The sequence below is a fragment of the Coturnix japonica genome, chromosome 5 (genome assembly GCF_054131305.1).
Source record: "Coturnix japonica strain WE chromosome 5, WE-NBRP24, whole genome shotgun sequence".
In the NCBI taxonomy this organism is placed as follows: domain Eukaryota; kingdom Metazoa; phylum Chordata; class Aves; order Galliformes; family Phasianidae; genus Coturnix; species Coturnix japonica.
Window position 1 is genome coordinate 12,949,391 of NC_140667.1, and position 20,844 is coordinate 12,970,234.

At 46.1% G+C, this 20,844-nt stretch overlaps 2 protein-coding genes across 6 annotated transcripts in view; one reads left to right on the top strand and one right to left on the bottom strand.

Annotated features, from left to right (window-relative positions):
• The first annotated feature begins 394 nt into the window (after positions 1-394).
• PRR33 (proline rich 33) lies at positions 395-14,444 on the top strand. 2 transcript variants are annotated; one of them, XM_015863844.3, is made up of 3 exons: positions 395-635; positions 5,163-5,289; positions 12,658-14,444. In XM_015863844.3, the coding sequence occupies exons 2-3, from the start codon at positions 5,269-5,271 to the stop codon at positions 14,281-14,283; spliced, it is 1,647 nt and encodes a 548-aa protein (XP_015719330.2). In that variant the 5' UTR covers positions 395-635; positions 5,163-5,268; the 3' UTR covers positions 14,284-14,444. The 2 variants fall into 2 exon arrangements, with proteins under 2 accessions (XP_015719330.2, XP_015719331.2); XM_015863845.3 differs by lacking the exon at positions 5,163-5,289 and having other exon boundaries at positions 396-635.
• LSP1 (lymphocyte specific protein 1) overlaps positions 8,204-20,844 on the bottom strand; it is a 39,158-nt gene continuing 26,517 nt past the window's right edge. For 2 of the 4 annotated variants that reach the window (XM_085550041.1, XM_085550043.1), the window contains exons 6-11: positions 20,089-20,132; positions 19,887-19,968; positions 19,381-19,512; positions 18,711-18,791; positions 17,915-18,045; positions 8,204-9,088 (exon numbers count right to left, since the gene is read on the bottom strand). In XM_085550041.1, the coding sequence (XP_085406167.1) occupies positions 17,944-18,045; positions 18,711-18,791; positions 19,381-19,512; positions 19,887-19,968; positions 20,089-20,132 (441 nt within the window). In that variant the 3' untranslated portion in view covers positions 8,204-9,088; positions 17,915-17,943. The remainder of the gene's footprint in view (positions 9,089-17,914; positions 18,046-18,710; positions 18,792-19,380; positions 19,513-19,886; positions 19,969-20,088; positions 20,133-20,844) is intronic. The other 2 variants (XM_015863846.3, XM_085550042.1) reach the window with 1 other exon arrangement.

A 20,844-nucleotide genomic window follows, 5' to 3' on the forward strand; every position in this document is an offset into this window, starting at 1 on the left:
ACTCATGTCTTGCCAAGGGTCCTGCAAGCATTAGCACTGGAGGAGACCTAGACCAAAATGCAAGAATAGAGCAGGAGAACCTCACAAGAGCATGCCTGATCTCAAACCCTACTCAGAGCCTTTTCAGTGTGATAAAAAATAAGGTGATACCTCAGTGAGGACTTCCTACAGCAAGTCTGGGGTGTCTGAACCTCCCAGTCATCCCAATATAAGATCAAAAGCCTTTAGATGCACAGAGGGCCCTCGATGGGCAGTCCAGGTGTATACAAGGCTTTAGCAGACACACCAGCAAAGGCTCACAGCACTTTGTGTGACCCACAGGTCAGGGTTTTCATTTCACTGCTTCTTGCAGCTTCAGCCCCCATCCCCTCCTCCCATCTCCCCTTGGCAGGCAGCCCCTGCCACACAGACCGTGCCCATGGTGTGCCTGGCAGATGGAGCACCCCTTTCTCCCAGCCTGTAGGAGCAGAGAAAACCTTTCAGAGCTGCAGGACAAGTGATATTTTTGGCTTGGCTCACAGATCAATTCCTGCCCTCTCTTTCCCTGCCACTTGCAGGAAGGAGTCCCCGCGTGAGGATGTAGAGAGAAGCTTTTAAAGACGTGGAGTAGGGCTCTGCAACCTCCCAGGCACCAGGTAACCTGCACGAGCAAAAATCCCCTTATCCTCTCCCTGCCTCCTGCAACCTGGCTTGTGATGATGCTTGTGTTACCATTGGGTGGGAGGGGGACAGTGCCATCAGGTCTGCACCCATGCTCAGTGCCTTGCTTTGGACAGGAGGAGCCTGGCAGTGGCAGAGCCCCAGCAGCTCCCGCGTGGTGACTGTGACCAGGAATCACAGCCTGCATTCCCCCATACACAAATGCAGCCAAGCTAGCTTTAATGCCATAGTTTGGGTGTTGCTAAGTATTTTTGCCATCTTGCACTGGCTTGTTCCCACTGTGTGCTGTGCTGATTGGGCATGTCTCCAAGAAACAGTCTATTTGCCCAAACTGGCAGCAGAGCAAGGTTGTACTGGAAGGGACATCCTCATCAGTTTCTCCTTTGATAGCAGCTGTAGAGCATGTCTGGCAAAGGTGCCACCAGCCTCCTTCAGTTATCTGTCCTTCTGCATCATTCTTGCAGCTGAAGGTACATCTCCATTCAGGTCCCTCAAACGAGGGTGTGCTGACAAACCTGCATAAAGGCAAAATTAGGATTGACAGGCTGTGGGGTGGACAGGCAGCTGGGTGTTCTGACCTACTGCAGCTCTTGACTTTCTACAGCGTTACTGGGTTGCAGGCATTGGGTCTTGGTGCCATTCTTCATACTGTGCAGCTCCATAGGCATAGAGACGCAGGAGAAAGATGCTGACTAATGGAAAATAAATGGTATGCAAACTTTGGTCTCTGAAGCACATCCTTAGATCTCATATGCATGTCTGTGCTGGTGTGGATATGTTGCTCCAGACAAGCACCCACCTTGGTGTTATGTAGCACATCTATACAGTCTTCCCCATCACCTGGATGCTTGTTACTGTCCCCAAAGGATGCCTGTGCATCCTATGGGTTTTCTCCACCAGGAGTGCTCATGTCCATGCCCACATCCTGTCATGTCTGCCCTGAGCTGTGTGCTATATTGCCAGTGTCAGCCTGGTCTGACTGCAGGAACCTGTGCCATTCACCCCCTGAGCAAAGGCTCATCTGATATTTGTATTCTTCCTTTGCTCTGCTAACACCTGGCTCACAAGCAAGGCTCATTTCCCTCAGCCCACTTCAATGCTTTATCCTTTCTTCTCCTTGTGGATCTCACCATCAGCTTTGGCATATAACCACAACCCCCTCCAGTATTTATTTTGTGCCTTCACCACATACTCCATGCTATCCACACATACTATATGGCTACTCCTTATTTCACCTCCTGCTGCCATATGCCAATTCCATCCACAGCCATCATGGCCAACAAGAAAACACCACCACCCACCGAGCAGTCCCTACTCACAGTATTAACCAGAAAAGAGAATAGGCAATTGCTTGCATCCACCAAAATCCAATAGATTTTGCTAGACGAGGGTTCAGCAAGCGCTGGTCATTGAAGACCACCTCACCTACTACAGATAGTATCAAGACCACACGAATAAGCACCAGCCAGGCCTTCAAACAGCATCAAAACCAGAGCCTCTTTTTCTTTCACACAGACATTATTTCAACGTGGGAGAAGGTACAAAAGCAACAGTGTTACTACTCAAAATTGGAGACATAGGCTAGGACAGAAACCCAGGGAAGTTTCCATTGGAAACCTCTGCAGCCTTCAGAGCCCGCAGCCCTGCCTGCAGCTCAACCTCACGTTCACTAAAGTCTGTATAGTTAGTAAATAAAATGAGTTACATCCTTGGAATAGAACAGGTAATTTGGAGTTAGAAAGGAGAAATCTTACTCTCAATATGAATCTCTTATTTGTCAACTCCTGATCCTGAGCAAAATCAAAAAGCCAAAAAGAATCAAAGCCATTCATGCCTGGCCAGAGGTCCTCCTGAAGTCCTTCTCCAGACAGCATTGCCCCTCATCCTGTATTCGCATCTTCACGCAGGAGCTAGAGGAATTCTCAATGGCATGAAAAAGGTTAAGTCACCCAAAGTGAAACTATGTGCAAGGCAAAAGTGGTTTACTTCCATCTTTCCATTACTTACCTTCAAAATGGTTCTCTATTGGGTTTATTTTTTCCTTCTGAACTCCCATTTGAATGCTTTCAAAACAAAGAATTTTGTTTTTTTGCATGATTGTGCTTTTGGCACACTGGTCCACATGAACAGGCTTCAAAACTGGAACTCTAAGTCTTCCAGGAAAATGTGCTGATTGAGCTCATTGGGGAAGGGATGCAGTGTTTGTTTTTCTGGCTTGTGACACTGTCAATTATACACTTCTTACTGTGATTTAGGGCAGGAGGTAAATGAGAATCACAGAAGGCAGTTAGTAAGGGACTCCAAATTCTTATCCAGGTTTCTCTGTTTCTTCTTTCTCAAACCCCTGAGAAAGAACTTCTGCAAAGAGCTTTAATCAACAGCTCAAGGTTAAAGCAGATACCCTGCGTTCACTGAAATGTTCTTTCCAATTTAATTGAAGCAGTTGCCAATAAGGCAGCAAAGCAGATAGTGACTAAGCAGCCTCAGAGAAAGGAAAGAGTCTAGATAAATATTTTCTGTTCCTGAATAAAATCCAATGACATGTTTTAAGCAGCAGGTCAGGCAGAGATCAGAATAGCCTTAAACTTTAAAATCAGCTCCTCTATTTAAGTACCAGCAGGTTGCTGCCGTTTTACAAGTGATGACGGGATACTGGGGAATGCCCAGCACAACTCAGATGGGATGAGAAAAGGCCACAGTTCTCTTGGGTTGCTCTAGTGCCTTGCTAGACATTTAGGGCCAGGGTCTTGGTCCTCAATATCCCGTAGCTTGTTTCTCCTTCTCCCAGCTGGAAGTGACACGGGCACAGCTTACACCTCTGACAGCAGGCACGCCAGCACCCAAACGTTTCTATAGCCCCATCCCCAAGTGTTTCAGACAGAAGGCTTTCAGGTGCAGATCTGCAGAAGGAGCAGAATGCAAAATGACAGGAAAGCTGAGAGCAGAGATCCAGAAGCCGGCCTCTGAATGCCACCTGACACCTACTTCCATTTACTTGATCTGTTAGAAGCAATTGTAGCAGTCAAAAAAACATAGGATGAGGGAAGCAGTGGCATGGGGAAGTTTTTAGGCTATAGAAACTTCCTAGAATCATTAAGGCTGGGAAAGATCACTAAGAACACCTAGTCCATCCATCAACCCAACATCACCATGCCTACTAACCATGCCCCTCAAACTTACAGGCATTTATGCAAAACAAGCTACTTCATTAAGATAGAACAAGTACTTGTGAGGGTGTGAATCTTAGAGGGTGGCTGGAACACCACACAGTATCAACACGTTCTTCTGATGGTAGATCATAGAACAGGCCTAGGTGGGAGGGGACCTTAAAGATCATCTGGTTCCAACCTCCTGCCATGGGAGGATCAGGCTACATCAGGCTGCCCAGGGCCTCATTCAATCAGACTCTGAATGCCTCTAGAGATGGGGCATGCACAACCTCTCTTGGTGTGAGCTACAAAGTTAACAGAGCTCACCTTCAGGAGAAGAATCTGTGTGGGCCAGACCTTCCCAACTCATGGGATATCAGATCTTATTAACCAACAGGTACCTTTTAACAACTTCCATGAAAGGGTCAGAGTAGAAGGTGACTCCTAAGAAGCGTGTTAGCCCCCAAATACCAATATTTGTGTGGCTAACATGAAAACTGGCTTTAACAGATGGGCCACAACTCCATTGATCATGGGAAATAATCAACTTTCTCAGTTCAAACCGAAGCGACTGAAAGACAGGTTAGAGATGCACTAGTGCACGGGGTGAATGGGCAGCGGGGTAGTACTGGATAAGACAGTTTGCCTTCAGGGTTGCCTTTTTTGTACATCTCACCAACGTTTCCACACTTAAAGTCCAGATTGAACATGCCAGGCTTAACACCGTGCATTTTAGCTGTCTCAGACCAATTTGTGTTTGACTCTTGTTGCACACTCCACAGAAACCAGTAGCCCAAAATTCACTACTGCCTGCTAAGTCCCTCAGCTCCAAGTTGTTCCTCCTTTGCTCCCCAACATGCCACTTCCCAAGATTGTACCCTCCGATTGTACCCTCCGAGTACAGCACATACAATGCAAGGAACAAGCAGAACCAGAGCCAGAACTCATGCTCTTCCTCTCCAGGGACAGCAACCATCAAAGCACAACTTCAGATTTGCATTTTGCAACCCTGTATTTTGCAAAACAGTAAATCTGACTGGTAAACTTGAAAAGCCTCCAAATGGTTTTAATGCCTGGTGCTATCCTGCTAGAATATCTATCCTGGCAGCTTCACCATCATCTGCCCTTCACCTCTCTGGTGCTTCAGATGCCAAAGTGCTTTGCAGTGCCAAAGCTGGGAGTATGCAGCAGTGTTATTCAGTAGCCCACCTTCACACTTATTTCTGGCAATGGAACTTTTCGTGCTTTCAAAAACTAGTCACCTTATTTTTGAGAAATATCTTGTATTTACTGGCTACTGTAAATACTTCTTTATTCCCTCTCTCCCATATGGCATTTTGAACTTACCTACAGGCTCTAAAAAACACAAGAAAACATTACCTGAAATGATCTTGAAGAAACGATGATCTGTTAATTTTGCAAACAAAACATGATGCACTCAACATGGAGGTGATTGCACATGGAAACAAGTTCCACATCAGTAAGTACTGCATTTCACCTCTCTTCACTTAATATAAATCCCTGATTTTTGCAGTGCTCTGTTCCTCCATTATTCAGTTGCTTGCTTTGGGAGATGTTCTTGTTCCATCTGCTTTAGACTTGCCCGTAAGATTCAGGAGCTCCAAATCCATGGCACCTTTTATTTAACTGAAGGACAAAGAGTGCATGCCTTGTGCATAGCTGCCACTTGGAGTTATTAAGAAATTAACCACTTTTCTGAAATTAATGATCTACATCAGACTGCTCCATTACAACCAAAAACCTCAGCAGACCCAGTGCAAAGGCATGGAGAAATAATGCATGGTCTGTCTTGTTACTGTTATCAGGGTAATAGAATCATTAAGGTTGGAAAAGACCACTGAGATCACCAAGTCCAACCACCAACCCACCACCACATCCTCTGACCATGTCTCTCAGTGCCACATCTCCATGGTTCTTGAACACCTCCAGGGGCAGTGACTTCACTGCCTTCCCAGCACCCTGTGTCACTGCCTCACCACCCCTTCTGAGAAGAAACTTTTCCTAACATCCAGCCTGATCCTTGTAAGGGAGTCCAACATTTTTAAGCAAGTACTAAGTCTTCCTATCTTTTGTCATTGTCAAATCTGCTCTTTATCTACTTGAAAAGAATAAGACCATCTCAGAGCATTAGGGTAGGTGTGTCGAGCAGGCAAGAGACAGCAATAAACCAACTCAGAGGTTTGTCCAGCAACAGATCAGCTGCTGCTTCATTATTTATAGCCTCCCTGCTCCTTGGGCTTGTTTACTGCCCTTCCCTGAGGTGCCGGTGGGAGGAGAAATGCTGACATTCAGGCCCAGATGCCTCAGAGCCTGACCTTTCCTCCTGCAAGCACATTTCAAGGGACAAAGTCACTGGGAAACTTTAGACCTTTACATCTACTGCGTCGCTGAAGGCCCGGTGTGGAACTACATTCAAGTGGTAGGAAACACTCTCTTAATTAGCCAGTATGTATGTACAGAGAATTATAAAATAGACCTATAATTTTTTTAGGTCTGGAAAGAGAAGCAGGTGAAGTCTAGCCCAAGTCTTGAAACAAAACAAGCACAGGAAAGATAACATCCAAAAGAGTCTTCAGTTTTCCATTGGCTAAGATTTTCCCAAGTTTGAACAGAGCTGTTTTGCAGCCTGAGAGAAATAAGCATTCAAATATTATGGGTTATGTTTTCCAATGCCATCTCCCATTCACTCCTGTAGAATCAAAGCTGGTTGAAGATTAAAATCAAAACACAAAGCAGCCCAAAGCCCACTGCACAGAGACAAGTAGTACGCTTCAGCATTATTGTAGAAAAGAGCAGACGTAATGCAACAGCACATTTCCCCTCTTCCTAACCCAAAGATGGGGTTGGAAAAAGTTGCAGAGAAGCAATACTTTGATGTGTGCCTCAAAGGCACTGAGAACACAAACTGAGGTTCCCTTTCTCTGAACACCATCAACCTGCTGAAGGGGTGGTGAATTTGGAGAACAACGGCACCATAGGGCACAACCAGCCACCACACAGGGCCCAGGAGACATAGCTCTTGTCCACCAGGATTTAGAAACAGGCTTCACAGCTGAAGTAAGACTCATTCATCACAGTAACCCCTATTTGCTCCCCACCAGCACCTGCAGCACATGCACACCACATTATCCCAGGAGGAGGAGCAACACCTCATAAAGTTAATGTAATTGTGGAAAAACTTTCCCCTGGCTGATTCAAATACCTCATAAAGAGCCGCATGCACCTGCTCCAAGCCAGTTCCCTTCCTGGTTTTTCCAGAGGGTTTCCATACAGTCTGCTTGCTTCTTCCCATAGCCAACACCTGAATTATTGCAGCTGTTTCTATTGAAACCACATGAGTTCCACATGGATTGCAAGTGTAGAAATACACCCTGCAAATTAACCCTCCTTAGTACAGGTACCTCACACAAACAGCCTTCAGAGCTTTGCTACTGTCTCCAAGCTTGCAGGATGTGCATCAGTAAAAGAAAAAGCTTCTGGCCACCCTCTCCCAGCAAACAGCAGGGTGGAATGGAAAGAAATCAATCTGTACCCATGCAGGCACCACACAGGGCTGCTTTGGGGATGTTTCTATGCTACAGTTGATGCTCTAGTCTCACTCAAAAAATCACAGCTTGGCAGAGGATGGGCTGAAAGAAGACCAGATGTCATCCATGACTCCTTGAATCTTACCTCCACAGTGAGCTGAAGCAGGAAAAAAAGGTATTAGCAAACAAAGATAATAGCAAGAAAACAGACTTTTCTTGCAGAGTAAAACATAAATATGCGTCAAAGAGCTTTCCATTCCTAACACTTCAGGACATCACAGGCAAGGATACTGTTGTCTCTACACCACAGAAATGTTATTATCCAGAAGGTCACCTCCATAAACTGTTTTTCATTAGATGGCCATAAACAGTTTGTCATTAGATGGTTCCAGACAGGAGAGTAAGCTCATTAGAGTGCTGCATGCTCCTGCAGACAGCTGCTTTGACCTCATCTCAGATGCACAAGCAAGCTATAGAGCAATTTTTATAGCTGACTTCTCTAGTGCTTTTGGTTGAAGCTTGATTTCTCAGGTTTATTAGCCAGCAAGCTGAGCTTTCTGCTACTCCTAGCTCCAGAAAGTCTTCCACATGTTGCTCCACCTCTCCCCAAACACCACTCACTCCCATCTTACAGTCATTCTCCCCACTCCCTGGAAAGAAGTAACAAGACATCCTCTAAAACTGAGCAAGCACAAGAAAAATCCTTTTTCCAGCATGCATAAGGCTTCTTCTTGTTGTAGCTGGGTGCTTCTTATCCTCATTTTTTTTTGGCTCAGAGTTGCAGAGCTTATGAAAACAGCTTTGTTTTATGGAACTCCTGCATCAAAACCCTCAGAGGTGCCATTGTTACAACATCTTCCTCAAATTTTATTAAATGCTTACAAAAAAAACCCAAAAAATTAAATCCAGAACACATTGTAAATTGAAGCAAAAGCAAGTTGCAACGTTATGTTGAGAGCCTTTGTGAGAAGGGCATAGGGAGAAAAAAACCTTCAAGAAAAGCTCCTCACCTGGAGAAGGGGTGCTCAGCCCCACCATGGGCAGTGGAGGGGAAGGCAGCAGCTTTTTTAACCAAAGCTGTTGCCACTGACAACAGAGAAAAGTGGCAAGAGCATTACAGCATGGCTGCCTGGCTGTGATTAAAGGATGATATGGGAACTAAATTAACAGGACCAAATTAAACACAGCTTGATGTGCACATGGAGATGGAGGTCCCTTGAAGCAGATGTTGCAGCGCAACATCTTCACACACAGCTGGCACCAGGAGGGTGGCACAGTCTCCCCCTCACTCCCCTTTCCAACACCAGTTCCTCCACCAGGGTTCTCATGAGCTCCCCCCCTTTCCAGTCACTGAGAGCCAGAAGCTCTCCATCACACAGCAGGAGCCCTGCCAGTTGGGCAGGACAGCAGGCCCTTCTCTTTCAGCACTTGAGAAAGAGGAGAGGAAGGGGAGCCACAGTCTCCCATCTCCATGGCAGAGCCAGATTTAATTAAATGGAAAATTAAAAAAAAAGCCAAAGAGTCTTGCAGAAGGTTAAAAGTGGGACTGGTTTGGCCAGTTGATCCATCCCTCGCAGCCAGCTGGAGGCAGCACAGGGTGTGCTCACCCCGAGAGGAGTCAGGCTGTACCAGAGCAAACTGACATCAGGTGGGAGATGAGAAATATCCTTCAGTTATCTTCTATAGAGCAGAGGAAGTCGTGGCATTGAGGATTGCATTGAGACAGCTCAGCTGTAAGGCAAGAAAATATTGTTAGACATGCTTTTATGTTGGATACTACAGAGAATTTCATCTCTGAAAGAGTGCTCAGGCAGCGGCACAGGCTGCTTAGGAAGGTGGTGGAGTCACCATCCCTGGAGGTGTTCAGGGAATGTGGAGATATTGCACTGGGGGATGTGGTCAGTGGGCAATACTAAGGTGGTTAGATGGATGGTTGGACTGGAAGATGTTAGTGGTCTTTCCCAACCTTAATGATTCTATGATTCTGCTCTGCCACTGGAAATACCCTGGGCTGTTTCACGCCTAAAAAGTTAAAGGCTGTTTTATCCCACCCAGCTGATGCCAGGCAGAGGGAAAGACGTGCTCCCACCAGCCTTCCCAACCCAGCAGGCAATCAGCAGCTATCCTCCCAAGCCCAAGAAAGCTACTTGAGCACAGATCACGTTCCTCCAGCCCCCGGCAGCCTCAGCTCTCCACCCAGGACCATCTGCAACCATATCAAGTTCCCGCAGCTCTTGATGCACTCCGTGTGCGACAGCTGGTGCTGCTGAGGGAAAATGACTTTTCTGCCATATGATGGATGGCTCCTCTGTGCTGACACACTCCCTGCTGCTCCCAGTTTTGGAGTGATTGTGGATGAAACAAGGCAGAAAGGTAGGGATTTCCAGGTGGGCAACCTGCCCTTCTCTTCAACTAGCCCTGGGGCAGCTTGACCCTCTGGAAGCCTCTCAGCTCAGCTGCTTCCCAGTCCATCATGAACCCAGATAATCTCTTCCAGCAGTATGCTTCTCTTCATACCCAGGTTTTCTGCTCTAACTGTTCTGCTGGCCAAGAAAGCAAAAACACTTTCCCTGTGCTTTTACTTCATTATGCAGCAAGGGGGAAGCCATGCACAAGCCTTGCTAGTTACAGTTTCCTGCATACAGAGCTCTGAAGGAGACTCAGCAGAAAAGAAAACAAGCATGACAGAGAAGGCAAATAAATTAAGAGCCAGCTTCCTTTTACTGCCTTGTAGCATCTCTACCTCTCCATCCAAGCTCGCAGATACTAGCACAGCCATGGGAGCTGCCATCCATACTGTCTCTAAGATCCACATCACAGCAGGTTTCAGAGGGATCCTGAGATAGTAGCAATAGTGATTTCAGGAGCACAGACCACAAGCCTGGAGGTTACAGGGCACTAGCCTGCCTCTAACTCTCAAACAGAGGGAAAGCTTTCCTGATGCATGCTGACCAGTCCTATGTTACTTGCCCCATGACCTTCGATGCCCACCACAGCAGCACCTCATGCAGTTCACAGCAAATCCCAGGCCAGATTCCACTCTGACCCAAGCAGGAAGCTGCAGTTTTCCAGGATGCAGCAACCCATAGGGTAAAGAGGCACTTAGATCAGTAGCTGGAAAGTTCATTGCCCTGTCTACTTAGTATTCCCAACACAACAAGCCTCAGCAGTTCAGCTTCATAATTCTGGCTTAGCAGTGCAGCTAGATCACAGCTCATCTTGTGATACAGGCTGTCTGCAGGACCACAGCCTGCAATGTACAAAATCGTTCCATATTCAATCCTAACACCAGGTGAATGTACAAGATCACATTGCAGTAGATAAAAACCACCCAAGTAATTACTAACCAAAATAGAATTGCACCACTGTAGGTGCACACCTCTTCAAACTGAGGCATTTTGAGCCAGAAAAATCTAGAATATCTACAAGATATCTGGAGGGAGGAGCAGGTATATGGTGGACTGAGCTCTAAGCCTTCCTTGGAGCCAGTGTGGACTTTTTTCCAGAAGCAGCTCTTAGAATAGAGTAAATCCTAATCCTAGCCCTGTGCCTAAGGCATGAAGCTGATAAGCTGCTGGGAATGCCCAACAGTTGTCACCCCAGCTTGCCCAAATCCCTTTGAGCCCCCTTGCCAAAACGCCGGGAGGCTTCTCATACTGCAGCTGAAACAAATGCATTGGCTGGAAACATTGCAGCACTTGCTGTGCACTGCCTGGACCATGCTCACCACAGCTTGTGCTTTGAAGGACAGCTCACCTACTCTTCAGCGCTTTCGTTTTTCCCTCTCCCTCCCTGTCAACAGTTTAAAACCATGACACTCCCCTTTGGTTTTTAAGGGGAAAAAAAACCATCAACAAAAAAGATCTATCCTTCTCCCTGCCTGTATCTGCTAAAGTTATTGGTGGAAAACATCTGCTTGGTACTGATCAAGTTCCCAGCCCATTTCTGGTAGCAACACTACAAGACCAAAGGAAACACCTGGAATTCAAGCAGAATTACCTATTCTACACTTCCGATAGTTTTACTTTGGGGTAAACTAACTGCACTGTAGGCATCACAGTGCAAGTCCCCCATCTCAGGGGGGATGCTTAGGTTGCAGTTTCTCTAACCAGAGCAGAAAGCATGCAATAGCCCCTGTGGGCAACCCTGACATCACCCCTTCTCATCTTCCTAATTCAGGATGGTTGGTCATATCCTGCACTGGGGATTAAGAGACTCTGATTTATGCCTCATTTCATAGCGAAACTCAGCAACTCCACACTGAGCAAGAGCCAGAACAGAGTCAGATTTCTTTCTGGGGGCTGCCAAAGAGCCATGGCTGAAGCAGAGTGCTTGGTGTTACCCAGACTTGCTGAGGAGGAGAAAGAGGAGAACCAGGACTAGTTTTCTCCTGCTTTCCTCAACAGCAAATCTGCACAGTGCTCAGCAGAAAGTGGTTGGCAGCTCTAGGAGAACACTGCTCCAGGGAGCTAGCAATAGAGCTGGAAAAACAGATACTTGCCCCCTGCAGGAGCAGCACAACTTTGACTTACAGGGATTCCAGGTGTAATTTCCACTGGAGATTAGACTCAATCCAGCCTACAATCCCTTCCTCTTCCACTGAAGATGCATTTCACTGCCAAGAGAAAACTAATCATTTTTCCTCAAAGGCTGATGAGTGCAGATAGAGGAGGTTACCCCGTGCTCAGCACAGCAAAGAAACACCCAAGTTATGTTTATGACAAAGCATTTCCTTACCAGATAAGTACAACTTAAAGGCCCTGCCTTTCACAATAGGGATTCCTATCTGCCAGCTGAAAGACAAAGCCAGTATCAGTTTTGATTCAAGTGATACGTGTAAGTTAAAGGCTGATACATTGTTACATACAACAGAACAGAGAGTTTGTAGCTGGAATCTGGAAAGCTCCAAAATACTTCCAATTTGCACCTTTAGAGCTTTAATATCTTAGAGCCACACCATTTCTCCTAATGGTTTCCTCCAGATCCTGCTAGGACTTGCCAAGATGAAAACATCTAGGGCCCTAAAGTGCCTTCACTGGATTTTATGCTAATGCCAGGAGCAGGAGGGCTCCAGTTTCCTCAACCCAGCTTCTCACAGTTCATCTCTTGCCCTGGCTTACCACCCTCAAGAATGACTGAGGCTACCTTGTGAGAATAAGGAAGCCAAATCTGATACTTTACGCACACAGTACTGACTGTGCTTGTCTTTAGAGAGGAAGAAGAGGCTATATATCTGAATACTCCAGGATCTAGCCTAGGGCTAAGCCCATCTCAACTCTAGGCTTTGTGCTTTCTTCTAGATGACCATGCTGATCACAGTATCATCCTCCATCCAGCCCACTCCCGTCCGCCACCATGCATCTCCCCCTCCCACCCTCCCAAAGCCCAAGAAAGACAACCTGCGGCTCCAGCAGCTGCTGAAGAAGGCTGCCAAGAAGAATGCCATGCTATCTGCAGAGCAAGCTAAATCTTTTCGGTCCAACCTCTCCCCAGTGAATGAGGCCAGCTCTGACCTAGAACGCAGTGAGCATGTTCCCCCAGCAGAGACCCACAAAGCAGCAGCACCTGGCCCCACCAGCCTCCCAACGCACCTCTCCATCAAGCCTATCACCCACCATCGTGTGCACTCCCCTTTCCGCAAGAGCAAGCCCTTCGTGTTGAAGGTCACCGAGCAGAGACGCATTGCTGAGCACCTCAGGCTCACCACTCCCACAGCGGAGTCCCCACTGCATGAACCAGGTGCTCCCAAGGCTCCTCAGCAGCTTGAAGGCACAGATGCACACCTTCCCTCTCCACACCACACTTCAGTAATCATTTCCCCCCATCCTCCTCTTTCCAACACACCCAGCAAGGAAGGAGCAACAGCGGCCACCTATATCACCAAGGTACACACTTATTTTCGCAGCGTCAAGGCACCAAGAGCCAAGACACCAACATCATACCAGACCCAATCAACATCTGGTCATGAAGACAAAAGGCCTTCCTCTCCATCACCTGAAACAAGTGGCTCTGAACCATTCCCAGGGCAGATGTCTGCCCCTCCTGACAGCAGCAAGGCTCCAGCTCCTGCACTGCAGCCTACTCTTCCTCCTGCTGCAAAGGCAGAACCTCCTAATCAAGCTCCCAGGCCCACTTCTCCTGAAGAGGCCACCAAGGCCCCTTCACCCAAACTCAGCACCCCTGATGTCCACTCCTGTACGGTTACAGTCCATGGAAGTGACGCGGAAATATCCAGATCAGAGAGAGCTCCTGAATTGCCCAGGCAAGATGGTGATATTCTAAAACCATTGACACTCAATACACCTTGGAGGCCAGAACAACCTGAAACAACAAGCCCCATACAACCTGGACCCACCCTCATAGACGCGAAGGCAGAACACACTGTGCAACCTCAGCCAAACCCCAGCCTGCCAAACACCAGCCCTCCTCTCAAAGCTGGGACAACGCTAGTTGAAGACTCAGTGCCCCTTGGAGACAAGGGCAGCGGCTGGCATCGTCTCAGGAAGCACCTGATATTGCAGCCAGAAGCACCCAGCTTCCCAGAGCTGGAAGCAGAAAAACCAGGACAGGAGGAAGGGAACAAGGAGAAAGACAGCTCTCTAAACATCAGTCAAGACAACAGACCATTTAAATCTAGAGCCACGAAGATGTGGGATGCCATTTTATACCAGATGACAGTCAACAAGGAGAGAAAGCAGCATGCAGAAGAGAAGAAAGCACAGAAGGAAGAAGGCTTCTTTCTTCCCCGCCGTTTACCCATCTTTCTGCATAAACCACGCTTTGATGCCCGGAAACTAAGAGAGCTGGCTGCCAAACCCATGACAAAGTTCACCACTGTGTTTGAAGTAGGCCGGTATGGATCCAGGACAGACAAGGAGCAAACCAAGACCTTTAACAGAACAGCATCAGGATGGTCAGTCAACTGAAGCCAAGTTACTCCAGCAGACCTACCACTCCAGAGGGTCCTACAGGGCACCAAGCAAAAGAGCACCTGCAACTAGGTAGTCTGCACCTACCTGCAACTAGATAGTCTGCCTGGCAGAGCCAAGTATAAGGAAAAAATAAAATAAAAGTAAACCACCTCCAAGCCAGCAGCCTCATGCTGAGAGTTTAAGGGTTACTCTGTACATAAGTTATATCCCATACATACCACATCCACATGCCACAAACGAGAAAGACACATGCTTTCAAAAGAGCCAACAACAAACACTAAGCAGTAACATGGAGCAGAGAGGGGTGACACAGCAAAGACTATCTGCCTGTGGAAAAAGCCTCATTTAGAGTAAGATGATAGAACCTGAATGTGGGAATGCATCTCTTCACCCAAAGCAGAGGCAAGGGACGGCATAATATCTAATCTATTCTGCTTTCACACAGTCATTCCCCCATTGAAGTGCTGGGCCAATCTAGTAAGTCACAGCATACCAAGACTAACTTTTTTCTAGCAACCAAGTTCTGCCATATATCTTTTTATTTATTTTTAAGTACCAATGGGATTATGTTGTCACCATGAAAGCTTGCTTCAGCATGTGAGCATCAGCTCCAATGTACTCGATATGGTACTGTTTCCTGGGGGATCCCAGTAAGTCCAAGCAGTCTCATTTTCCAGGGCAAAATTATGATACTGCATACCCACTAGTGCCTGATGTCATGAAAAAATCATTGTTTAAAACAAAACTCCTGACACCAGCCATTCATACAAATAACTGTCCTTTCAAGCATTAGTCAACCCTTTGCATCTGAACACCACCAGGCTTACAAGCAAGAAAGCTATTTCTGTCTCTCAGAGGACTTAGTCATTTGCTAGGATGTTCCTACACAGCTGATATAGGATTGCTATGTTTAGCCCTATAGGAAATCAGATATGTAACTCTTTACATTCTCTTCACATACAGATGATACAGAGCTGAGTGAAACTTCCCCAAGCTGAACTGTATATAGACTTAGGGTTAAGGGAGGAGGAGGGGGCAATGGGGAAAATCCTTTTTCCATTTTGAAAACTTCCACTGCTATCACCCAGTCCTTCATGAAGTTTCAACTTCGCTGGCCTCATCTCTTGGAACTTCTCTATACCAAAGGGAAAAAAATAGAAGAAAAAGACTGAGTGTCTAGAGGTTAGATTTCCCCTCCAACTCCAGCTGGACAAGAAAATGTTGAGATAAGGTAGTTTGAAAATACCTCAGCACTGACAAGCTGATCTCAGATCAGACCATTGCAGGGTAATTTGACATGCTGCAACAGAAGGTTACAGAGAAAGATCCACAGGAACATAAATTTAAATAGACTGCAGCTTAGCACATGCCTATGCTTAATGTTGAAGTAGATAAAGATGACATTATCACACAGTGATAAAATGGCACCTTGCACTAGCACCAATAGGTGGACAACTACGCTCAAAAGTCTGCATTCACAAGCAAAAAAAAAACCCAAAAACAACTGATTATTATTTAAAATTAACTGACTTTGGTGAAAGAAGATGGTTTTGGAAGCAGTTGGGCTTTAATCTACTTTGTCCCTCAATGACAATGACCTGGAACAAACCATGCAAAAAGGAGAGGTTTATGTCTTGCATCTGCTGGGCTTCCCACCAGGCTGTGTCCACATTCCAACCCCACAGGGATGAAGGATGGAGAACTGCTGCTGGGGAGAGCAATGGAAAAGAAGCACAGGAAGGCAGAACTGACTCTAGTTCAGCTTCTAGGAAAAAAAAGACAGAGGCACAGAGCAGGTACAGAGAGTCCTGCAGAGACAGACCTTGGCACAAGAGCATTACAGACAAGAGAACAGATGCCCAGAGGCAATGGGAGATCACCATCAGCTCAAAAAGGAGAAGCCTTCACAGCTTGTCCCAGCCTGAGCTGCTATGCTATGACAGATAAACTCAGGCAGATAGCAAGAGCCTAAACTGCCACTTGGAGAAAGCCTCTTGGTCTGCAGCCTGTCTAGAGGAGCTGCAGCTCAAGGTGGGAGAGGAGAAAGTTGTACCTATGTGCAAGTTGATGAGGTGGTGCTGAGTGAGGGATGTGGGTATGAGCCAGATGGTTTGGGAGCAGAAAAGCAAGCACAAAGGGATGCTACCATCAGGAAAAAGGGTAGGCATCACCATGAGAGAGAGGGCATGGGAAGCAGAGACCTCTCAGCAAGTGAAACAGACAGCAAGACCTGTCCTTAGGCAGATTTCTGGAAGCCACAGACAGAGAAGCAAGTTGAAGATGCAAGTCCTGTTGGCTCCTTCTTTCTTATGTCTAAAAAGGTAGCTGTGGTCAAGCTTGGGTTTGTACTGCTGCTCACCTCAAGGCAGCATTCAGGAGACCTCTTCTAAGCAGGCACCACAAAAAAAATAAGAAGAAAGCAAACACTCAGAGCTCAGCTCCTTGAACAAGCGGAAAGAAAAAAAGTAGCTCAATCCCCAGAAGCACTCAGAAACAAAGGTGTTTTGTAGCAGACTGAGCTATTTATAAGCTTGGCTGTGAAATAAAACTTTTTTTTCATATTAGAAAGAAAGAATGAGCTTGTTTTCACCCGAACAACATCCCCTCTGCTCAGTGCCAAATGCTGCCCAGTTGAATCCAGCTAGCTATCTCCTCCTTCTATTCCATTCCTCCTTACTGCCACAACCCTCTATTTCAGTCACTCCAGATAACACTAGAATATCTTTTAACATAAGGATGATATAAGCATGACCTCCAAAGGCCATTTCAAGAAGCCACAGACCCAGCATTGCCTCTAGCTATTGCCACACATCCAAGGACAGCCCTTTCTGTTCTGTTCATCCACCCAGCATAGCAGATGCTCTCATCCTCCCCACCACAGCCCTACTGTGGACTGGTTCCAAGAGGTCATTGAAATCATTATAAGATTCTTTTTCCCTTTAGTTAATTCAGTATATCAGGGAATTAAACCCCCAAAGCATCTGAATTTCAGGATTAAATCAGTCCTCAGGTTCAGCCAGAGTGACTTCCAGTTACAAGCTTCTCTTTGCAAGATAAGACCATAAGAAAACAGTAGAGAGACTGTCCCTTTGAATCAGCAAGTATAAACAGATTGTCCTACAAATTAAACTTATGTAGGTATCCAGCAACCTAGAAGTATCAGAAATGAGAAAACAAGCCAATACCCCACTGTGTTCCTCCCAGCCCCAATCCAGGCAATTGCCCAAAAGCAAGGCTCCAGCTGTTACTAAATAATATATAGGGGAAATGGTCTCAAGTTGCACTAAGGTAAGTTTAGGCTGGATGTTAGGAAACACTTCTTTACAGAAAGGGTAGTCAAGTACTGGAATAGGCTCCCCAGGGAGGCGGTTGAATTGCCATCCCTGGTTGAGTTTAAGAGCTGTTTGGATGTGGTGCTCAGAGATGATTTAGCAGAGGGTTGTTAGAGTTAGGGTACTATGGTTAGGCTGCGGTTGGGCTTGATGATCTTCGAGGTCTTTTCCAACCTGGGTAATTCTATGATTCTATACCATACCTTCCGAGTTGCCCCAAGTTTAGCTGGCAAAAATACTCCCAACATCCCACCAAAGCAGCACTAGGAGTTTGTTGCAAGATCATAACTTACCTACCTGGTTATTGGGCTCTCCAGGCATGCTACTGCTCTGCAGCATCATCTGTTTCATCTGTATCATTGATCCTCTTGTACTGGCCATGGGCCGTCGCAACAAACTTGTACTTCTTGTCAGAAGGAGCAGACTGAGTAGGAGACAAAGAAATAGTCAGAGTATGCAATTTTCTCAAGTGGTCAATACCAAATAATTGAAGCCAGAGGAAAATGCAGTAATTGCTTGTAATCCCAGAGGGCTTGGAGGCAGTTGGGCTCTGCAGGGTTGGTTTCACACATGGCAAAAGCCAGTTGCATTGACTGCATCCTGGCAGCAGTACAGATCCAAGGACAGGCAAAATGCTTTGATCTTATTTCAGCCTGGACAACTTGAACAGCAGCTGCTTGCTGTATTTTAACTGCCATTCCCACAAGCATATCAGTAGGCACAAGGTCCCAGATCTATCTACAACTGTTGATACTATCTTAGGCCTCATTGTGGATGTTTTTCCTTACTCTCAGGATCAAGAAGTATAAAGAGAGCAAAGTAGCTTGTGTTCGCAGTTCAACTTTGGCCTAGAAGGTCAGGGCTTCCAACTCATTGCCTGAGAACAAAGAGGCATTGAAGAGACCTTTTAGTATTATTTGTTGTAATCAGATTCTTGCCCACATTTTCACTAGGATTGGAGCAATAAGAGCTTTTCCAAATCTTCTATGTGCAATTGCATGGATAGATACAGGCAGCCTGTGCCTCTCTGCTACATCACTGCTTCCAACCAAGCTCAGGTCTTCTTTCCTCACACAGATACTAACTTACCTTGATACCAGTTTCAGGTTTGGGACTGCCCTTCTGCTCCCAAAGGCTTCTTTTACTCACGATGTCTCCAGCCACGATATCCTGAGAAGAAAATGCAAAGTCCTCGTTACCCTTCACCATCAGAGCTGCTGGACATGCCTTCATTCACATCTCTTTCAACTCCACACATCTGACCTCCTTTTATATTTCAAGTATTTCATGGTCTGAGCTACAACAGCTGCAGCTAAAAAACTCAAGACTTTGAAAACTTCTTCCTGATAGCGATATATCCCATTTTCTTCTTTCACTCTTTTCAGTGAAAGCCTGAATCAGAGATCCAACATGTTTATTTTCTTCAGTTTATTAACTATTTCAGACATGTTAACATCAAGGTATTTTCATGCAGAAAGAATTTTACTCTCAGAAATGCAGGTTTACAACCCATGCATTGCAGAACCACACGTGATCACAGCAACCAAATAACAGAAGTTATTAAGAGCAGCACATAATATCCTTTGCAGTTTCCAAGTTTCCAAGATTTATCACCTTGCTGATATACCCAACAGTTTTCATGCTAGTGAGTTTATTCCCACTTCAAAGCTGAGCCTCAGTCAGCATCTAGGAGGCTTTCCTAGCTTCACCACTGAGAAATAATTCAGGACACTGGCTGAGATTTTCTCCTGCACCTTACCTTGCAGGCTGAGGTCTTCACTGCAGATTGGGCAGCAATCTCTCCAGTCTCCCACAGGCTTTTTGTTCTGGCTACCATCATGCTGGTGGTGGGAAGGTCAAGAGAGGGCTGTCGGACAGTCTTTGTGGATGTCTAGAGTAGAGACAGTAAACTATAATCAATGAACTTCACAGCCCTTACCACATGTGAACACTCCCTCCTCCCCATCCCCCCCCATTGGTGTTCCCCAGGAATAAGGAGTTGCAAAACAAGACCTAAAGGGTCTTGTTGATTTGACTCCCATCCAGTAAGCAGGAGATATGAGGAAAAAGGACGGGACCATTCACAAAATAAGCCTTTATGCTCTGGAGGGAGATAGAGACAGGAGAAACAGCTGCTCCCATCCAAAGTGATATGGTTCTATTGTCACAGTCCTAGATAGTGAGACTAAGAGACATTGTAGGAAAGCAACACCCTGCAAATAGAGAGCTCAATAGCACATGGGGTCAGACAGCACAGCAGCTCACCTCAATGGCTTGTGTGTATTGCTCCAGTCTATCATCTATCTTTGACACAGGCAGGGGAGGCTGGGACCTCTTTATGCTGTTACTGGAGACAAGAGAAAAAGGATAAAGCAATATCCTGAAGCTTCAGGCAGATGGGAGAGCTACAAGAACTTGGAGCAAGGGAACCCCCTTCACCCTGATCCCACAGCAACCCTTAAGATACCTTTTATTTATTGAACGGTTCAGAGACTCAGTTCTGTCTGTGATCTGAAGTGGGAGAAAAAAGACACATATTACTCATCTCTATGGACCTTATATGGATGATATAGGTCACCTTGGCTGACCTTACTGCAGCCATTCCTTCCCCTCCCTCCCTCAAACAGATGTGGGGCTCAAACACCTCAGTCTTATATTAACACGATGCTCAGAGAGACAGTGAGCATCCCATTTCCTTCTCTTTTCCAAGGCAGGCCTGAAGTACCCCAACCAGAAGAACCAGGACACAGTAGCAGACCAATCACTTTTGGGTACAAAGCAGCAGCACACAGCTTGACTAATAGTTGAGTCAACTCTGCTCAAGGACCACACATCTCTCTCAAACACTTGGTTTCCTTAAACACGAGAGAAAGTGATAAACATAGGAAGATGAAGGGAAACTAGAAACACTGCCAACAACTGCAGCAATAGAGCCAAGCATAAAAGCAGCACAGCCATGAGTTATGCTGGCTGATCCATAGCCACACAAGCAGTTTAGTATGTGGAGCCACCTGCAAGGCAAGGTCAAAGCTTCAGGGAAGAGACCCTTGCAGAAGAGTCTCCTGGGTAATAAAAAAAAAAGCAGGAAGGTGAGCAACTACTTCAGGCACTGAATAAAGGAGAAGACTAAAGCATTGCTAAACCTCTCTGCATGTGTGTGTGTGTATACGTACCCAGGAAATTAAAAAGGCAGAGACACGAACATTTTCAAATCAAAAGGTAG

Bases quoted from the DNA above. Each gene is read 5' to 3' on its own strand.
- PRR33 (XM_015863844.3), top strand. From the start codon at position 5,269: ATGGAAACAAGTTCCACATCA. The intron at 5,290-12,657 runs GTAAGTACTGCA...GCTTTCTTCTAG, and splicing joins TGGAAACAAGTTCCACATCA to ATGACCATGCTGATCACAGT.